The 21268-nt window shown below is 36.1% G+C and overlaps 2 protein-coding genes across 4 annotated transcripts in view; both read right to left on the minus strand.

The window, feature by feature from the left end:
• LOC307169377 (ICOS ligand-like) overlaps nt 1-5975 on the minus strand; it is a 107915-nt gene extending 101940 nt beyond the window's left edge. The window contains exons 1-4 of one of the 3 annotated variants that reach the window (XM_079889993.1): nt 5817-5975; nt 5173-5210; nt 4761-5087; nt 4311-4549 (exon numbers count right to left, since the gene is read on the minus strand). In XM_079889993.1, the coding sequence (XP_079746119.1) occupies nt 4338-4549; nt 4761-5087; nt 5173-5210; nt 5817-5827 (588 nt within the window). In that variant the 5' untranslated portion in view covers nt 5828-5975 and the 3' untranslated portion in view covers nt 4311-4337. Of the gene's footprint in view, nt 1-3225; nt 4550-4760; nt 5088-5172; nt 5211-5816 lie in introns of those variants that run through there. The other 2 variants (XM_079889992.1, XM_079889991.1) reach the window with 2 other exon arrangements.
• The window catches only part of LOC307169381 (uncharacterized protein), a 301523-nt gene continuing 283480 nt past the window's right edge, over nt 3226-21268 (minus strand). Inside the window, exon 6 of the mRNA XM_079889997.1 lies at nt 3226-3329. The gene's annotated coding sequence lies outside the window, so the exon portion shown is untranslated. The remainder of the gene's footprint in view (nt 3330-21268) is intronic.

Below are 21268 nucleotides of genomic sequence, written 5' to 3' on the forward strand. Positions count from 1 at the left end.
ATAATAACGACATTCTTCTTCTAAATAACAATAAGCGTCATTAACAATAAAAATCTAGAAATCAATTTTGTTTCTTTCCACTTCCCTGGTTTCGCTTTCTCTTTCTCAAAGAAGTTTCTCTTCTTTGCCGTCTTCCGTGTGTCCATGGCGTAAAATGAGGGCGTGGGGGGAGCGGAGACTTGAATATATAGGGGCGTGTTATTCTAATGACGATCGTTTTCAGCCGCGGCATTTATCAAGGGCAGGTATTGCGTACACCTGGATTTCAGAGGTACGCACAGCTTCATAAATCAGGCGATGAGAGGAGTGTAAGCATAATCTTACGCCAATATATACGCCCGTTTCTACGCAAGAATGATAAATGAGGGCCAGTGTCTTTAACGCCATATGGGAGATCGGGCTTTCTGTTCAGCCACTCCCAGACTGGAACGCTCTCCTGACCATCTAAGGACTGTGGATGCTTTTAAATGCGGTCTTAATGCCAGTGACATCCTATTATTAATATTAATACATTATTATGTCTTTAGTTTATCATCACTGTAACAGCAGGACAAGATTGCAGAACTTCCAGTGACATCATGATCGTAACCCACAGAGAACAAAGAGAGAGAGAATTGAAAAGAACAGGGAAATACAGCCTGACCTTTTCATGAATTTGCTTTTCAAATGGGCTCAAAAGTAAGAGTACAATAAGAGACTGTTTTCTCTGATGAGAGGAGAGATTCAGAGATTCAGGATTGTTGTCAACAATCTAGATGTGTGTGTGAGTGCGCAGGTACAGTGTGTCCCATATACACCGTCATGTCTTGGTTTTGTTTATTATTACCAGTTACATCCTCATTCTGACCTACAGAGAAACTGACAGAGACATATTTATGCAAATATAAAAACAATAAAAAAAGTTTAATAAAATATTGAGACAGAACAGGCAATAAAGGTGCACAAAGATTTGCTTTATTGTATAAATGTTATTCAGGGTTGATATTATTGTCCTATTTCACTGTTTACTTTTATCATGACAGGAACTCACAAACCTGACAGACAGTTTTGTATTTCTCTTCTTTTTGACCTTTGTATTGTCTGTACTGGGCCCTTAGAGAACATTCAAACCCTCACTAGTCCCTCAAAGAGTCCCAGTGAACTGCCCAAAACACACCAAGCTTCTTCAGGAAGGAGTTGGTGTTGATGAGGAGACACTGGCGTTCAGACACTGAGTTTTATCCAAATGTGTGAACCAAATTAAACTCGTATACCACTGATGTGCTGTTTTTTTGTTTTTTTTTTTAAACAGAAACCACATTTCTGCTTTCACACTTTGGATAAAAGCGCCATCCAAATTTATAAGTGTAAATGTAAAACATTTGGTTTTAGCAGAAAGTATAAGATAGTAAATATCCAAACAATTGTGACAGATGCATGATTTCATCAAAACAATTTATTGGGTCTTGAACATCATGAGATCATGCAAACACAATGAATCTATGCTCCTTGTTTCCTCTGTTTATACATGAGAATATGTTCCTGCAAATAAAGCAATATTTTCTAAATAAATGTTTACATAATTTAACCCTCTATGGCATGACTTTTAGTTTTTTGGGAAAAAAAATCTTTCACCCCATTTTTTGGGAGCTTGGGGGTCCTTGATAACATATCCATCATAAAATGTGCCCCCCCTCCACCCCTGAACCAGATATGGGTTTGTTGCCTCAGGGCAACACTGTGCTACGAGGGTACTAAAACTCAAAGGTTTTCTACATAAGTGGAATAAGGGAAAACAAGCAATATGTGCATTAGAAAATGATTTATTTTGACAAACATCAATCACAAATGGTTTTAACCTATCACAAACATCAAATAATCAACAAAAACAACTATTACTACTAATTACAACTAACACCCCCCATAACACTTTATGTATAAATTTTCATTTTCATATGAACATTTACACCAAACACTACACATACACATACATATGGGGGGTGTTAGTTGTAATTAGTAGTAGTTGTTTTTGTTGATTATTTGATGTTTGTGATTGTTTTTTTTTATTGTTTTTTCTATGTTTATGTAACGTAGGGTGCTTTCACACTTGCATTTTTGGTGCACACCTGGGTTCGATTGACATCAGAGTTTGGTTTGATTGGATGAAAAACTCACCCTTTCCGAACCATACCCCAGTCTGAATAAAAAGTGTGGTCTGGTGGACGTATGATTTAATAAAACTTTGTGTTTGTGTGTTCTCACTCCCTTTTCTGGCAAACGTGACTGACGCATTGCATACTTTGGGGTGGTGGTGGTGGTGGTGGTGGTGGTGGGGGCTCTTAAGCAATTAAAATGTCTTTTCCGTTGCTTTTTTTGTTTGTTTTTTACAGTTAAAATTACAGGAAAAAAAATACAATCACAACTAACACCCCCCATATGTATGTGTAGTGTTTGGTGTAAATGTTCATATGAATATGAACATTTATACATTGTTATGGGGGGTGTTATTTTTGTTGATTATTTGATGTTTGTGATAGGTTGAAACCATTTGTGATTGATGTTTGTCAAAATAAACAAAATAAAATAAACCTTCTAATGCACATATTGCTTGTTTTCCCTATTCCACCTATGTAGAAAACCTTTGAGTTTTAGTACCCTCGTAGCACAGTGTTGCCCTGAGGCAATGAACAAAAAAACACAGTTTTAGTATATAAATAAAAACAAAATAAATCTTTAAACAATCAAACATACTTCTTTACATACTGATGCACATGCATATATTTTTTAATAAAACAATATTTTAACTTAAACATGTTAAAAAGTGATATTTATCTTACTAATTGGTGGCACTCTGTAGCATGTGGTTTTGCTTCATTAAAGCACAGCTCCACCCCCCCAAAAAAGGTCACACCCACTTCAGCCCCTCATTTCATTGAACAGACATGTCAGGTGATATTATATATAAAAAAAATATATATAAAAAAATTAAAGGGGCGGTGTGAGGTCCAAAAATGTGGTTTGTTGCCATAGATCCATAAACACCATGCCATAGAGGGTTAAGGCCACAACATATTGACAGACTCACTTGTCTTACAACGAAAAAATAAACCTTTTCAAGATCTCATTCTGTTATACAGTAAGAATTCAGTGCATAGGGCAAGAATATAGCAGCACAAAACAGTGTCTTTTACATCAGAAAACTGTAAAAACTAAATGTAACTTACAAAGTGGAAAGACAAGGCAAGGTTATCTATAGCACACTTTATACACAAGTAAAAGCACTTCACTTAAAAGTGATAATCATAAAACGTACAAAATATAAATATAGTCATTAAGGCAAGAATATGTAACTTTTGGTCCTTTAGCAGTTGCAGAATAAAATACTTGGAGGAACATTAAGTTCTGGTAAATACAAGAGTTGTGAGTCGCTCCGCTTTTCTGCAGATTAATCTGATGGTTTGAGGTGAATCACTTTTGACTTCTTTATCATTATTAGGACTGTCCGTTTAGATTTTTTTAATATGATTATTTAAATTTTTAAAGTCATAATTTCAACTTTCTTCTCATAATTCTGACTTATTGCATAATTAACATTTTATGTCATAATTTCAACTTTTTAATCTCATATTTATGATCTACCAAAACATGCTTGTTTTTTCTTACGTGCAGGAAATGTTCCTACATTCTGATCCCAATTTTACAGGTGATCATCTTTAACTCAACAACATTAACAACATTAAACTCTCTCACTCCTAACAAATAAATTAATAAATAACTTAAGACAGATATTTAAGAAAACATGTCTTATGATCAGGTCAGTAACTTATATTCTGCTGTTGTTTAGACTGGGCAGTGTTACCAACATAAACACTGTTCTGTGAATCTTGTCTGCGTTTCCCAAAAGCATCGTAAGATTAAGAAGATCGTAGAGCCTTTGCCACCATTTGTGGCTTTAAACAACTTCCACTGTATATAGTGCAAGTCTAACCTTCTGTCCTATATGTACAGATATGAGACAAACGCGCACGGATGAATGAAAGGAAGAATGCTGTTTCCCACAAAATCATCCTAACATCTGTACAATATAACTGTTATAGGCTTAATGTGGTCAGCAGTAAATACAGCAACACACACTCACTCAATCTACATGATTATATTCTGTTCTCTGTTATTCAAACAAATCCTTTACACACTTTTATAATTATTTCTTACTTTTTCTATCTAAAGTTGTGGCAGCAAAACTGGAAGCACAACCTCCTCCATTGACTCTGTGTTTAGTGCTAAAGCTCATGCAGTTTCTGCTGTTACAGTTTTACATTTGTGTCATGTACCAACTGCTTTATCATTATTATCAGCTATTACTGATTCATGTGTGCAACCTCCTGAGCGTCTGAACCCATGTCGTGTCTGTCTGCCTTACGACAGATTGAGGATTTTTTTCTCAAGTAAACAATGACTATAACTATAACTATAACTATAATTCCAGATGCAATGCCAACCCCGAGCAGAGGCGATGATGTTTCCACACTGTCTGGTTCTGTCGATATGGTTCCTTTTCCTGCTGTTGATTCTGCAAAAAAAAAAAAAAAAGTATAACAGGAAACTTTACCTCACTGTGATAAAGATCACAGATCCATCTATAATAATACAACAGCATTCAGACTGAAACATCACTAGTGAACATCAAATTAGGGATCAACTTCTTGCAGTATTTAGATTTTAAAGCTAACAACTTTACTTCAATTAAAAACTTCATGCCCTAATCTACTATTTTCACACACCCATAATGATCAGCTTTACAGTAGGATGTTCAGATGAGTGTGAGATGAGGCAAGTGTATTTTCCTCCATCCGCAGAAATAAGATTGTGGAGTTTGATGGAGAAGTTTCCTCTCTCATACTCCTCTGGAAAAGTTTCAGTTCTGTTTTTATACTCTGGATCCTGTTTCTCTAGTGAACGACTGCTGGGAATTATATCACACACAATCTTGCTGCCATTGTGTCTCCAAAACACATTAATATCTTGAAGTTTATGATCATGTTTAGTGGAAGAACACGGCAGGAGAACAGAACCACCAATAACAGCCTCTACTGTTTCCTGCAGAGACACTGAAACAACACAAACTTTAATTGTAAATGTACTTTAACAGTCAGAGGCATTCATTTATCTTTCAACTGTAGTTTAGGTCCTCACCTTTGTTTATCAGCGCAAACACACAGATGAAGCCGCAACTGCAGAAACAGAAAAAACAAGTTTATTTAACTTCCTTTAGTTCAACTTGAATAGTACAGTACAAACACTAAAGTCATGAGTTTGATTCCCACATAACACACATAATAAAGGTAAGATAAGATAGGATTGTGTCTCTCCCATACTTAGTTTTATTACTGATCACTGATGTCACTAAATTTATCTCTAAATATGTTACAAACTGGCAGTAAATGTTTTTAAGGGGGCAACTTTAACGTTACCCTTCTGACCCTATTGGTAAAACCTTGAATTCACTACAAATAAAACCACTATCAACTAAAACTACCTGTAACTTACCAAAAAAAAGAAAAAAAGTGCTAATGCTAACTGCTCTTAATCAAAATAATAGTTACAGCAGATAAACTATGCATATAAACTTTATAATCATTAATTAACCAATTCCTGTTTAATATTTTAACACCACTAAAATTCCCTTTTAATTCCCTTTAAATAGTTTAAATAAAGCATCTGACCACCAGAACACAGCAGGATAAACACAAACACGAGCAACAAGCTAACGTTACACCAGGCCTTCATTGCTGAGAAGTACATGTGTGTGCAAACAGCGTTTCATTCAGCAAACATACCTGATTATCATGGTGGACCAATATTATCAATATATATTTTATTTGACTATAATGCATAAAATACTTTTTAAATTAGGGTGAAATACTACTTTTTCAACAGAAAGTATCGTAGCTCTTCAGCTTCCGTACGCCAAGTGTTCGACGTATGATGACATCAGACGTAAGTGACGTCAACAGAATCACGTGAATGATCAGACATACGCGTTCATCTTAAATTTACTTCGTTTGGCTATAATCAAGACTCCTGATCTTCTGCTGAATTTTCACCATTATTAATATCATAATATTTCTGATCTTAGTAATTGAATCTCTAATCATCTGTCAGTCATATATGAACTTTAATTCATCAATAAAATATTTGACAAAAGCTTTTTTTATTTTATTGTTATGATTTATTTTATTTTAAAAGCATTTTATTTATCATTTTCATTCGTTAGAATAGACTATAAAAAATATCTTCCAGTTTAGTTCCAGTTTAACAGTGTGCCAACTTTATATTTCAATAAGTGATAAAATGTTGATATGAGAGCGGGGCACAAAGTAACGCTTTTTTACTTTCTCAGTTTGTGTAAATCTACTTATGGTTCAGAGTATTTATTTTTTCCCACATTAATTTCCCACATGTCTAGTACAATTATGTGTTTTTGTTTTATTAATACAGTATATACTTTTTTTCTGGATATACCCCGAAAGAATGGAAGTGACATGTGACAACATGATGCCCCATACATTGTAACATGTGTGGGGCACATTGTAACATAACATATGACAGCTTAAAATGTTATCTGATCTAATAAAAAAATATACAAAACAAACTAAAATATTTTCTAAATAAAATACAATTAAAAAACTTTTTCATATAAAATAATGGCAATTTTTAATGATTAAATATAAACTCATTTTTGAGTTTTGACTACGAACACATGAAAACACAGCTATACAACATAGTTCAAAACAAATAAATAATTAGTAATTTCTGAACATTGACTCTCAGTCTTTATTCACCTTTTTCTCACGTTTTCTCAATAAAATTAATAAAAGTATAGAATATAATAGCATATTTCTAATAGGGGCACATTGTAACGCAGTGTGACAACATGCCCCGCCTGCACAACTGTTAAACCCTGCTAGTGTCTTCTGCTGGTTAGCGAAGCATTAAATAACTATCTCAACTGTTAAAGAACATCTTGGAGATTAAAATAATATCAGATTTGTCTTATTTTAAATAAACACAAAAAATAGAGATGAAAAATTAACTTGAGTAAGAAATATACTTTTGCTATGGTTTAATAAATGTCTATGGATATCTTCCAAAAAAAATAATTTTGGCGGAATTTTTTCTCTATATAGTGTTGATATGGCAACTAGTAAATACACTAAGTTTCGTCATCCAAGCATGTGTGGAAGTATTTAAAACAAGTGTGTTACAACTAGCCCTGTGTTACGTTGTGCCCCGCGCTCCCCTACTTTAACTTTTTAACTTTAACTTTAATTCAAAATTTGCCTTTCCTTTAATATGTACCAATATCCACCATAATAATAAAAAAAAAAAAAAAAAAAAACACCATCAGGGTAACACACAACACTAAAATAATGCAATAAACATTTATTAATTTACATAAATTATCACTTAAAACACACCAATGTACATTACTGATAAGAATTATTTATAAAAATTGTAATCATATATGTGTAACGTTTTTACTGCCTAAATTATCTGGTAATTCACAGTTTTTACTTGCCAAAACCATACATTTATTTCACTATTAAATTACATATAATATGATGTTTAAAAACATTAGCAGGTTTTTTTTTTTTTTTTACCATAGTAAACCAATAACATGTTTTAACTTAAATGTTTTCATGTTTTAACACAATAAAATATTGTGCATCTAGTTTGACGTATAATAATAAAAATAAGCTGATCTTTTCAGCAGGATGCTATACTCGTCCTTCTGTCTGATGTGACGTCTGATCCAGTATTAGTGAAATGAACAGCAGTAAATGAGTAAATGTTCTCAGACTTACATGAGTATCTGAGTGAAGCTTCTTTCTTAAACTCCTCTGAGAAAACACTGTGTTCTGGATCCTGATCCTCAACTGAAACATTTCTCTGAATGATGTCTCATATATTCCTGCTGTCACTGAGTCTTTAATACACACTCGTGCCTTGACTTTAGTTTATTATCTCTGTAACAGCAGAACAAGAACGCAGAGCTTCCAGTGACATCCTCATTCTGACCTACAGAAGAAAAAGAAAGAGAGATAATTGAATTTAAAAGCCTGGCTTGTAAAAATGGTTTTCAAAAATGAATTAACAAATTAATCTTCTACAACAAGATATTACCTTTTTCTTTTTCATATCTGATCTCAGTCCAGAAAGATCTTCCTCACAGTTCCTCTCTCTTGTTTTCATCCTGACAGACTGAACAATCTCTGAGAGACTGAGGCTGATATTCTCTGATGATCTGATGGGAGGAGAAAGAGACTGATGGGAGGAGAAAGAGACTGATGGGAGGAGGAAGAGACTGATGGGAGGAGAAACTAGAGTTCATGTAGTTTTGTTTATTCATCTAAAGAGAGAGAAGCTCACAGTCTTGCAATGAATTTGCCTGTCAAACTTCATTTATAATCATACAGTATCAGCATGTAGGCTCAGTTGCATGTTGCTTGTTTTAATTAAGTTGAACTTTTTTTTAATTCATTGGCACATGTACATTACATTTGTTTTGCTGTATACATCTATTCTTTACATTATTAAAATGTAGATGGATTCAGGATTTGAGTGGCTTTATTTTAATGGTAAAAACTTTACATTGTCAAAGCATTGCTGACATTAAATTACATATTTACACACAATTAAAAAACGTTTGATAAAATAATAACAATGAGACAGAAAAGGCAAAAAGTACACAAATTTGTTTTGTTATTTAAATGTTCTTTAGTGTTGATGTTATTGTCCTCTTTTGTCATGGCCACCAGGTTTGCACTTCTCTTCTTTTGAAATATTATTCTCTAATGTATTAGCATTTTGTTTTGTGTGTCTCAAAGCATTTTGTTTTGTATATTGTTTTAGTATGTGGACAAAATGCTTTTGATGCCTATAATCATCACACTGTTTCTAAAATACACACAGGCATTCAGTTTGATTTCTTCAATAGTTTGCACAGGTTTGACCTGATGCCTTTATCTGATATATTTATCTGATATATTTACTAGCAAGTGTTGCTTGATGTGAAACTCAAACCTAACTCAGCTCTTCACATCGTGGGACGCAACACAGGACTAGTGTGTAATGTAGTGTAGTGTTTCCTCTGCTGCCCTCAAGAGGCTGCAATTGTTATATTTGTACCATATAAACCCAATGGATCCCTCAGATACTATTCAAAATAACCTTTGAATGAAGGCCTATTCATCAACTATAAGGAAGGGGTTGGATATGATGATGATGAGACAGTGGCGTTCAGAATGTGCACACCAATTAAATGTCAGTACACAGATGTGCTGTTTATGCATGTATGTACTGTATAGCCTAATGTATGTATGCGTGTATATGTTTACCAAAAACGATGTAGGCTAAGGACAGTGTCGGGGATAACTCATTACAAGTAAATTGAGTTACGTAATCAGATTACTTTTCAAGTAAAGTAACGCATTACTTTTAAAATTTACAAAATATCTGAGTAACTTTTGCAAATAAGTAACGCAAGTTACTTTGTTTTTCCATTTATTGTCTGACACTCTCCGGTCCCCATGTTGAGACAAATCCAAGTGCAGAGACGTTGTGTGTAATGTGAGCATGCATTTACTCATCTCACAAGCACACACAAAAAGATTCAATATTCCTTAAAATGAATAAAATCTGTGAAATGCAGAATAAGAATACTATGCAAACCTCCAATAACTAAATATGTTAAATAAAACATATTTTTTTATGCATTTAATCTCACTTTATTGACCAATGTACTTGCTTCTGACCTTCGATGATTCAGTTAAACCATAAGCAAAAATGACTATAGATTTTTTTTGTATTAATATGTAAAATAGGCTATATAATTAAAATGATATAAGTGATGGGAGAAACAAAAGCTTTTTGTAACTTTGAATCAATTGAACCAATTTCTTCGAAAAATGTTAAAATGATTCACTGTCTTGAAGCGCTAGAATCGCCACACGCTGGAGACCCCTGCTGGTCAGAACAGTGTAAATGCATCAAAAACTCCAGCCCAAACATGTTTTAAAAACACCACAACCAATGAAAGTTTTATTGAAAGTGCAGTCAATTAAATGCAATTAATAAATCATCTAATACCATTACATATTAAGTGCCATTTTAATATGTCTCATTTTATTAAATTGCTGGCCATGTTTCGGGCATGTTTAATGGAGTTAAATTGTATGGCATGTTTAATGGAATGCTTGGTTAATCAACCCAATAAGAGGCTATTCAAGTCAAGTCAGCTTTATTTGTATAGTACAATAGTGGCAAGGAACCCAAACTCCATCAGGAGTCCTTTAGCATATTCCTGGTGAAAAAAAAAGACCCTTGGTTTTCGAGATGCCGAGAGTTCCACGTACGTCAGTGACAAACTTCGACTTGACAGAGACGCCACTTTTGCATGTAGCCTACTTTATTAGACAGGTGAGCAAATAATACTAATTAATGTTATATAGCTCAACATGATGAAATGTTAGAATTTGATCAGTATGTTATTATAATGTTGATCTAGCTTAGCCTACTGCTAGTCTCATGCAGCCAACAAACTAACACACAGAATAACATTATAACTTATAACACACTCAAATGCAGTTTAGTGTGATAGTGTAGACCAAGTGAAACAGCGCTGCGTTACCTCACATAATTTGTCTAATAAACTGACCTGTGCGAGTAGTAATTCAGCACTTGCGGGTAGTTCGGTAGAATGAAATGTCCTTCCTTTCCGCTGGACTCGAATAGTTCCGCTGGACTATTTTATTGTGGTGCTGATAGCAATCGTACGGTGGCCGAGAAGGGTCACAACACAAACAAACGCCACAGCAACTACAGAAAACACCTCCAAATTCAGAAAACACATACAAACGCCACAACAACTACATATTCAGAAAACAACTTCGTCGATTTCACATCACGTACGCTGCAAATATTCACAGCACGAGCAAATAGCTGAAACGAACTGCAAACTGCAAAGACACAACGGAAATGTTTCCAGGGGGGCCATAATCAGTGACGGCTACAAGAGGTAATGTTAAGTGTTTCTCTTTTATTATGACAGACTTGTCGATGTGCTCTGATACCGAAGTGGTTTTGTGTGTTTTCAACATATTAAGTTATTGTCCTCATAACGTATTAGTCCACGCAGATAATTGTTAAACGTTCTGCCAAGTAACGTTGTTAGCTGGAAACTAGCTGGCTAGCTCGCTTCTGGTCACTAAATAGATGCATTACCGGTGTTTGTACATTGTTGTCCTGATATCTGAACTATTTATTTATTTTTCAGATTGAAATTTTCTGATTGAAGTTTTGTGCTGCAAACCACTTCGGTATCAGAGCACATCGACAAGTCTGTCATAATAAAAGAGAAACACCAGAGAATGTCTAATAAGGCCGTAGACGGGCTCTGGAAACACCATAGACAGTATATAAACTGGACACAGCGACCCCATAGGTTTCAACGGAGACAAGTGAAGTCAGAAGGACTAACTTCCTGATGGTCGAGCGTACTGCACAGACTCAAACTGAGCTTGACGACGTAGATGTGACGTGAGCAACCCGTCTCTCTTCTAGTAGCTGTGCCAAGAGAAATCTCAATCATTCCCTTCCGAATCTTGCAGAGACGGAGAGTGTGAGTAGGAGCTGTCCATGAGCTAGGAGTAGGAGAAACTTTTGCTAACTATTCTGATTAATTACTTTGACATTATGCCTCCACGTCCCCCCGATTGCGCGCAAGCTTCTCCTCCTGTCCATACGGTAATCTCTCTACTGTGCGACAGAGAGTCGCGTGGTTATGACGCAATCGTTAGCCTATTTTTACAAAAACTGCATCTACGGGGCCATAACGTAAGATACAAGGTAATGGAGCCTTTTATGCATTGTCGTGTTTCTTTAGAAATAAATAATGGACAAATGGAGTCTTTAAACACCTCAGATGTAAAGTTATTCGCTGTCAAAGTGACGCCAAAATGAATGGGAGTCAATGGGATGCTAACAGCAGGGGATGGTCCGCTAATCAATGGCGGCGCCCGGGGAACCTTCAATACTTTATGAAACCCTTCCCCCCTGGGAAACACTTACCTCTTGTAGCCGTCACTGATTATGGCCCCCCTGGAAACATTTCCGTTGTGTCTTTGCAGTTTGCAGTTCGTTTCCCTATTTGCTCGTGCTGTGAATATTTGCAGCGTACGTGATGTGAAATCGACGAAGTTGTTTTCTGAATATGTTGTTGTGGCGTTTGTATGTGTTTTCTGAATATGTAGTTGTTGTGGCGTTTGTTTGTGTTGTGACCCTTCTCGGCCACCGTATTATCGCGACCTGCTTCATCACACCACATGTTAAAACATCAATGTGTTCACTTATCCATAAACATTAGATCCATCTGCATGACGACAAGTTCCATAATTCGTAGTACCCCAGAGAGTGCAGGATGCCAACCCCAATTTAATTGGTTTCTTTTTCAGCAATAAAGGAATGCGCATGCTCAGGTTTAAATCGTCTAGGCCATTTGCCTAGATGATTTAAACCTGAGCATGTGCATTCCTTTATGTACATGTACTATTTTGTGAATAATTTGGCCATATTAAATTAAATTATTAAATTAATAATTTGGCCGTATTAAATAGAACTATTAAATGCTAACTCTAATCGTATCTTATTATAGGTTTACCATGGTAATTTTTGTTAAAATCTATTGGCTAATGTAAAGGAAGCTCGATGGTGTTTTATGCCCCCAATGGCTCCTTAGAGGCAGCTAACCCTACCCTCAACCTTAAACCTACCCATCCCCTCGCTGCCTGGAAGGCGACGTTGGGGGCATAAAACACCAAAGACCGTAAAGGAAGACATCGGACAAACCCGAATGCAAGCAGCTGATTTTCAATTTTAAAGCACGACCGTTTGTTTGTTGTTTATTTTTTTTTTTTAAGAGATTTGTTCTCCAATGCTTGCATTTTTTGGCAGAAAGTGCAAATAAAATGTTTAATGGCAAACTACTTTTCCTTGTTGTTTACCTGTTAATAAAATTTGTGGGCCGGCCAGGGCCTATATTGGTTCTGTATAGGCCTATGTTATAGTTTTTAAAGGTTCCTGTTTTCTAATAGGCTGTCAGCCGGTTAAAATTTAGGCCTACGACTATCTGTGACTGTGACACCTGTATTAAAAATCAAATTATTTATTTATCCACCCCAGCATTGTGTGTTCATGTTATAATCTGCGTGTATGGGATAAAAATAGTTTCAAATATAGGGGTGTGCCGGTTTCAGAAATGGTGATGACGGTTATGACGTGAGTCAAATGTGAGGTTCGTAACATAATCGTCGTCGGCGGGGGGGGGGGGGGGGGGGGGGGGGGGGATGGGCGTTGCGACGTTCGTCTGTTCATTAATTATTGCTTTTTATTTATTAAATACATGCAATTGGTTGATGAAACATTTATTAAAATTAAGATACAATTTGTACAAAACGAAATTCACTTTAAAGAAAGGCTTTCTACAAAGAAAAACGTAATGAAGTGGTAAAAATCATGTCTGACGATTTACAAAACTTGCGTTGGTACATGGCAAAGAATCAAATACAGTTGGAAACGACATAGACCATTAATGACACAGAGGGGCTGTTTACACCTGGCCACTTCATGCGTTTTCTCAGATCGGATAGCTATCTGATCGTGAAAAGACCAGGGGCCTCATGTACAAAGACTTGCGTTGAATTCATACTAAAACATTACGTACGGACAAAGCTGTAAACGCACAAAAAAACCCAGATGTATGAATCTCTGCGTACGAAGGATCCCACGCATATACTCTTTGTACATCCCAGTTAACGTAAAATTGAGCGCACATGCACGAGCACAACGCCCCAACCAGTCTCCTCCCTTAATTAAATTAATTTAAATATGGTAATGAGTCCACTTTGGCAAAAGAAAGCAGTAAGAAAATGGCGGCAAGAAACGAAACTTTACAGAAAGTGAATTGGAGGTGCTACTATTGGAGGTAGAAACGAAAAAAAAAAAGCTTTATTTGGAACTTTGTCCTCTGGAATTAATAACAAAAGGAAAAAATATGAGTGGGAGAGTTTGGCTGATGCCGTCAATGCGGTGGGATCTGAAAGTCGCACTGTAGAGTAGACTGAGTACAGTTGAGACACTTTTTGCGTTTTGATTTTTCACACAAAAATAGACACTGAAAAGAAGTGAATTTCCACATGACATTTCATAGCTTGTAGACTAAGATATTATCAATCAATAATACCCACAGGTAGTTTATATTTTCCACAATTAGCTCATAAAAATAAGGTGCTTTTTGTCTCAACTTTGTCTCAACTGTACCCATATGTGGTACAGTTGAGACAGTGCATGGTACAGTTGAGACACCCATTTTTAATGATGTGAAGGTAACTAACCATTCATTGTAAATATAAAAATAAAGACAAATAAAGAAAATAACAATTGGGCAACATTTTTGTTTATTCATCCATTTATATTCATTCATTTTATTTAAATTAGCACTGGTTAAAATGTATAAAGCAGCAGGGCCGGAGTGGGGCCACTTTTCAGCCCGGGAGTTTCAGGCCCAAGACTGGCCCACTTTTTCCATGGTGGAATTCCAAATGAGCACTTTTTCCAAATTGGATAAATGAAGCAACAGTTCAGCTCTTACTGTTGTGTAGTTTTTTATTAATACCATGGTTCAACAAATAATGTAAAGGTTAAATAATAATTCACTTAAGCTGAGAAGTTAACAAAAAATATTCCACAAGGATAGGTTGATAAATTAACAAAAGCAGAAAGAAAGAAAGAAAGAAAGAAAGAAAGAAAGAAAGAAAGAAAGACAGAAAGAAAGAAAGAAAGAAAGAAAGAAAGAAAGAAAGCATTTGAAATGTATCCCACTCTTCCACAAAGAGGCATATTGAACTAATGTCTACAGATTTATTTGTATTCAAAAATATTCAAAACTAATGCTTTTTTAATCAAAAAACGTGATATCTACTTTCAGATAAATGAGGCCTATTATTAATCAGATGCAAATAGAAATATAAAGCCAGTCCTAATTGAAAGAAAACAAGTTGACAAAAAGATTGAATCCAATATTGGGTGATAATATAGTATAATGAGAGATTTATAAGCTATTTTTTTGTAGGCTGGTCATTTTTGACCGGGAACACTGCACAAGTGTGACTGCCATTTTGTACAAAATAAAAGTTTTTCAAAACAAATTTCCTGGTGAAAAATTAAAGTAGACTAGTGTGATCAACAGTGCAAATTTTCATATTTTATGTAATATTTACAAATTTGTTGAAGATTGAATCCAATATTGGGTGATTATATAGCATAACAAGTGATTTATAAGCTATTTTTTGTAGGCCGGTCATTTCTGACCGGGAACACAAAAGGTGTTATAGGGTTTTGAACACAACCTGAGGGTTAAATAACTTCAATTCATATTTTTTACTCTGGTATCCTCTCTACCTGTCCCTGGACTGGCTTATCTGCTGCTCAGAAAAATAATTAAGAGGTCATTTTACTGCATACACAGATCAAGCTTGAGTTTTGTAATCAATATTAATTCTATGAATCACCATGTATTGGGTGATACAAAAAGGCTAATATTTTAATTAAATTTTATATTTTGCTTGTGAATAGGTTGACAACGCTACAACGGTATTAGCCGAATAATTACGTTGCAGCGTTGCTAATGCTAATCATTACTAGACCTATCTCTCTTTACCTGTTGCCACTTGTGTTTGTCCTCTTGAAAATAAATCTGTAAGCTTGGCACATTTGGCATCCTCCTCCTCCAATGCCTTTCTTTTTTTTTCAACCTGGCTTTTTCAGCCCCTCCAGGCCTCTTCCTCCCATCCATCCTCCCTAACGCGTACCGTTACGGTAGGGCCGGCCCAACTATCGGTAGGCGCCGGCGGTGCCGCGGTAGCCTACCTGAGAAAACGTTTTGGAAAAGATGGGCTATGGACCCAACAAACTCTATGGGAGGGGAGGGGAGAACTCCCCCTCATGGTACAACCCATGCAGAGGCTGGGCGCTGCTGTGTCAGAATGCGGAACGTGTGTAGCCTAATGTAACTAACGTGACAAATGTGAAAAAAAATAAATAAATAAAAATCCTCGACCGGCCCAAAAGTGATGCGGCCCACCGGGAATTCTCCCGATTCTCCCGATTACCCACCCCGGGCAGAACAAGATATGTAACAATATTTATTAATAATACACAGTTTAAATATAACAAATATCAAATTTTATTTTCATTTGCGTCCTATGCTGGCTAATTACGGCGTTTAAACTGTTATCATAACACTGAACAACTAAACAGTGTGTTTCCTATAATAAAACTCTATCGGGGGTACAGTAGACGTGTCTCAACTATCCCCCGCTGGCCACCTCGCACATTTCTCTAGATTTTGCAATTACCTTGACACAATGACACAATACCATGAAATATGCCAGTTTTTAGGAACGTACAGAATAACGTTTGTGGTGATACCAGTTACGTTTAACAGTCACATAAGGAAAATAAGCTATTTATTGTGGAGAGTGCATGGTGAAGTGAACGTCATATCTTAGAAAAAAAAACTTTTCCAGATATTTTCGGGAATGCGTCCGTTGTTCAAATTTCCCACGATCAAAGAGGACACTAATGCACGTGCACAGCAAAAATCACAACCTGTGCTTGCTGCGAACGCAAGTTATTTAAGGTGTCTCAACTGTACACATGTCTCAACTGTACACAGTCTACCCTAAATGACCTTAAAAAGAAATGGTCTGATATAAAGGTGGACATTAAACCAAAGTTGTCATTGCCATAGACTATGGGTTGTATCAATTTGCATATGCTTTTATATGTTCTCAATTGCATAATTGATAGAATATTCCCATAAGGCTTGTGTGACAATATATGTCAATTATTTTATAAATTGCAAATTAATAGCAATGCTTCCCACATGTGGTGGTGCGATAGACTTGTAGAACAATTCATTGTGTAATGTTTGCAACTTCACTTCATTACCTGTAAGAGTCGCCAACGGACAAAAACAATGAGAAATGTACGTACGCCAGTCATGAAATTGGCGTGGAGGAACGCACATTCTCGCGTTAATTTCACTGTTAGTACATACGACCGTGAGCGTGAAAGCTGGCGTACGCAAAGTTTTTGTGCGTACGCAAGATTGATACATGAGGCCCCAGGTGTAAATGCCCTCCGAAACGCATTCGAGACGGATTTGAATCCGATCGCTCAAACCACTTCAGGAGGTGGTCTGTGCCGCATTCCAGACGAAACTGGACAAGTGTAAATGCATCTGGTTGTTGAAACCACATATGCAAATTGTACTCCTCCCAAAAATGCTAAAAAAAAAAAAAAAAAAAAAAAAAAACTTGTGAGAGCGCATTATAGCCTATGCTAAATGATATGTTATGGACAGATATGACGACGCTACGGGAACATGCATCACGCAAATGAGAAGCTGAGCATATTCATTAAGCCAACGTGCAAACTATCGCAAATCAAAGTGAAAGTAAGTCGCAGACGCTTAACACATCATCATCATTAAAAGTAAATAAACAAAATGATCTTACCAGGGCTGTTGCCGCTCTCTCTTATTGCGGTCTTTGATTTAGAAATTTTAGCTGATGATCAATAAAATGCAGCTCATATCCGTTGCTTTCGGTGATGTGCACTCCATTAAATCTGCATATAGTGCGGGAATGAATTGAAGATCGGATTTAAATCCGTTTCGCAAAAGCACATTGGCCCTCATTTATCAAAAGTGCGTACACCAAATTTCCAGCGTACACCTGGCGTACACCCAAAACCACGTTGACTTTGAGATTTATCAATATGGACGTTGGCGTACGGCACGCTCAAATCCTACGCCAGCTCAGGAGGTGGTGTACGCACGTTTTGAGTGCGGGAATGCACAAAAAACAATTCCTAACACCACAAAACGCACTGACAAACTAAAAGATATAATATAATATGACCCACTGTAAAAAAACAACAACATAGTAATTATAAACTTCAGTGTTTATTTTTGTGCAACATGGACTTCAATGTTTAATTTGTGTGACTTTACCAAAGCATTTGAATTGTAGGCATATGTATTCCTTAAGTTGCGAGCCTGTGCGCTTTACCTGACGTTTCAAGCCTTGTTTATACTTTCGCCTGGCTCCGCAGCGCGAGTCTCCGCAGACTGCGCGCGCACCTCCCCAAACGGACGAGGCGTTTATACTCGACGCGCTCGCCGTTGTACTATTCTTTGAAACGATGGTTAGGCCAGGGTTAGGCCCGGCAGGTATGCACGGATTGGGTTTAGTAATGAAAGGCTTTCAATGAAAAATAATTCAGACTGACAAAATAATAAAAATGCCATTCTTCTTCTTTTAAATAATAATAATAATACAAATAATAATAACGACATTCTTCTTCTAAATAACAATAAGCGTCATTAATAATAAAAATCTAGAAATCAATTTTGTTTCTTTCCACTTCCCTGGTTTCGCTTTCTCTTTCTCAAAGAAGTTTCTCTTTAATTTGCCGTCTTCCGTGTGTCCATGGCGTAAAATGAGGGCGTGGGGGGAGCGGAGACTTGAATATATAGGGGCGTGTTATTCTAATGACGATCGATTTCAGCCGCGGCATTTATCAAGGGCAGATTGCGTACACCAGAATTTCAAAGGTACGCACAGCTTCATAAATCAGGCGATGAGAGGAGTGTAAGCATAATCTTACGCCATAATATACGCCCGTTTCTACGCAAGATTGATAAATGAGGGCCATTGTGACCAGGTGTAAATGGAATCGTTTTGATAAATCAGATAGCTATCTGATCTGAGAAAACGCATGAAGTGGCCAGGTGTAAACAGCCCCAGACTGTTAACAATTGTTTTTAATTAGTGTTTAAACATTCTCTATGATAAAAAATGTTTTTGGCGGTTATAGAGATCTAATGACGGTGTTCAACTATAACCGTCGGTCACCCCTATTCAAATATTAAATAGTGATGTCCGGTTCGTGAACGAATCGTTCTTTTGAACCGGTTCTTTTTAGTGAACTGGTCGAACCAGTACCGGACTGAATCGTTCGAAACAGTTCGCGTCTTGCGTCAGCACTGATCCACAACAAGTTACTAAAGTTACTCACTTTCGGACATGCCTGAGTCCTGACAGTCCCTTCGACTCAAAATAAACCAATATCCCGGAGTAGGCATTACTCCAGTAAATCCAACAGTTCACTGAACTGAGACATGTTGTGCTGAGAGAAGTGATGAGCACGAGCAGTTGATACTGAGCATGCGCGCACTACCGAACATACAGGTACGCGGTTCTCGGATCACTAGTACAGAACCGAGAACTGTTTCTTTCGGACACGTTCGATACGGAGAACCGATGAGCTGATGAGCTGAGCATGCGTGCAATTTCTTCAGAGGGACGTCGTGTAACAAAATAAAACATGTTAGAAACATGTTTATCACATGCCTTTTCACTGTATTATTTTAAAGATTGGAAACACAATGAATGGATTGTAAAACTAAACATTTATTATTATAATAAAACATTATTTTCTGGAACAGATCGTTTAATTTCTAGTACTAGAAATTGTTGATATACACTTTTGACGTAAGCTCTTGCCTAGGTTTTATAGGGTGCAAAGTAAATGTTTATAATGTGTTAATCAAAACATAACGTATTAAACATACTGGAGATATGCATCAAGTTTTTAGTTTTGTCGACTGAATAAGGCTATAGTAAGGTTTCAGTAGTTCTCAGCTCACACACAGGCATACGGTTCTCGAGTCAAGAACTGGTTGTTGCAGCAGTTCTCGGATCACCAGTACAGAACCGAGAACTGTTTCTTTCGGACACGTTCGATACAGAGAACCGACGAGCTGGAGAGACTGCGCATGCGTGATAGCACCGTCTCTGAACCGAACTTTCTTTTGGCCAACTGAGTGTGTTCGTCTATGTGCTGTGCTGATACATGAGCACGGGTGAACCAAGGACTTGAATGAGGGGCCGAATTCGGCGAAATGTAAGTTTATTTAATTACAAATAAAATAAAAATGATGAAGACCAGTTTATTAACTTTAAGACATGTAAAACATCCGAGTTTGCGCATCGCCTTAGGCCTACTACTACAGGGTTCATTCTCAAAACGTAAAAGAAACCTATCCAAGATGATTATGAAGATGAGTACTATAATTTAACTGAAGTTATGATTACAAATGCCTTTATTTGAATGTATATATATATATTATTTTTTTTTTTTATTGCACTTCAAACAAAATAATGTCAATGTACAGTCAGAATTGCAATATATACAAAATGGAGAAAAAAAAAAAAAATAAATAAACAAAACAAAGAAACATACAGCCAGGGGGGGAGGCTAAACATTACATAAAAATATTAAAGGATTCACAAACCAAAATAGTTTTAATTGCTTTCTTATTGTGGGAATGAAAGATAGTTTTGGTATACAATTGCATTTCTTTTTCAAGAACCAAAAACAAAGGTTTGGTTTTACTGTACTTACATTTATGTATATGGAATTTAGCAAAAATTAAAATTAAATTTATAATATAGTACTCTTTCCTTTTATTTGAGGGACTATTATTAAAACCAAATATAACATTTTCTAAACATAAAGAAAAAGAGGGGTCAATGTTGTCAATTATAAATCTAGACAAATCTTTCCAAAATTTGTTAACATTAGCGCAATGCCAAAACAGATGAAACAAAGTTTCAGGCAATGTATTGCAAAAAGAACAATTCAGATCAATATCTTTTTTAAATTTGACAAGAAAATTATTTACTGGGTAGTATCTGTGTAAGATTTTGAAACTTACTTCCTTTACTTTATTTACCAATAAATATTTGTTTGGTAAAGTCCAGATGGCCTTCCATAACAAACCTCCAACCAATCTATTCCAGTAAGCAATACAGTTTGGCCTGGTGACAATGTCTTTTTGAAAAAATGAACGAATGGTTTTATTTACATTTATGACTCCAGGGGCAAAACAAATTTTTCCAATTTCAGTATCAAATAAATTAAAGGAAGAAAGGGGCGCAGTTCTGGTTTGGTTATTAGCTCTAAATAATGCCAAGACCCCTGTGGGAATTGCATCCATGACAATCGAAAACTCCCTGGGCGTCACTGGAATTTTATGGAGATTTAGAAACTCAGAGTAAGTTAGCAGCATACCTTCTTGATTTAGTAATTGATCTACTCGTAT

The sequence above is a fragment of the Squalius cephalus genome (assembly GCF_949319135.1).
Source record: "Squalius cephalus genome assembly, chromosome: 13".
Taxonomy (NCBI): Eukaryota; Metazoa; Chordata; class Actinopteri; order Cypriniformes; family Leuciscidae; genus Squalius; species Squalius cephalus.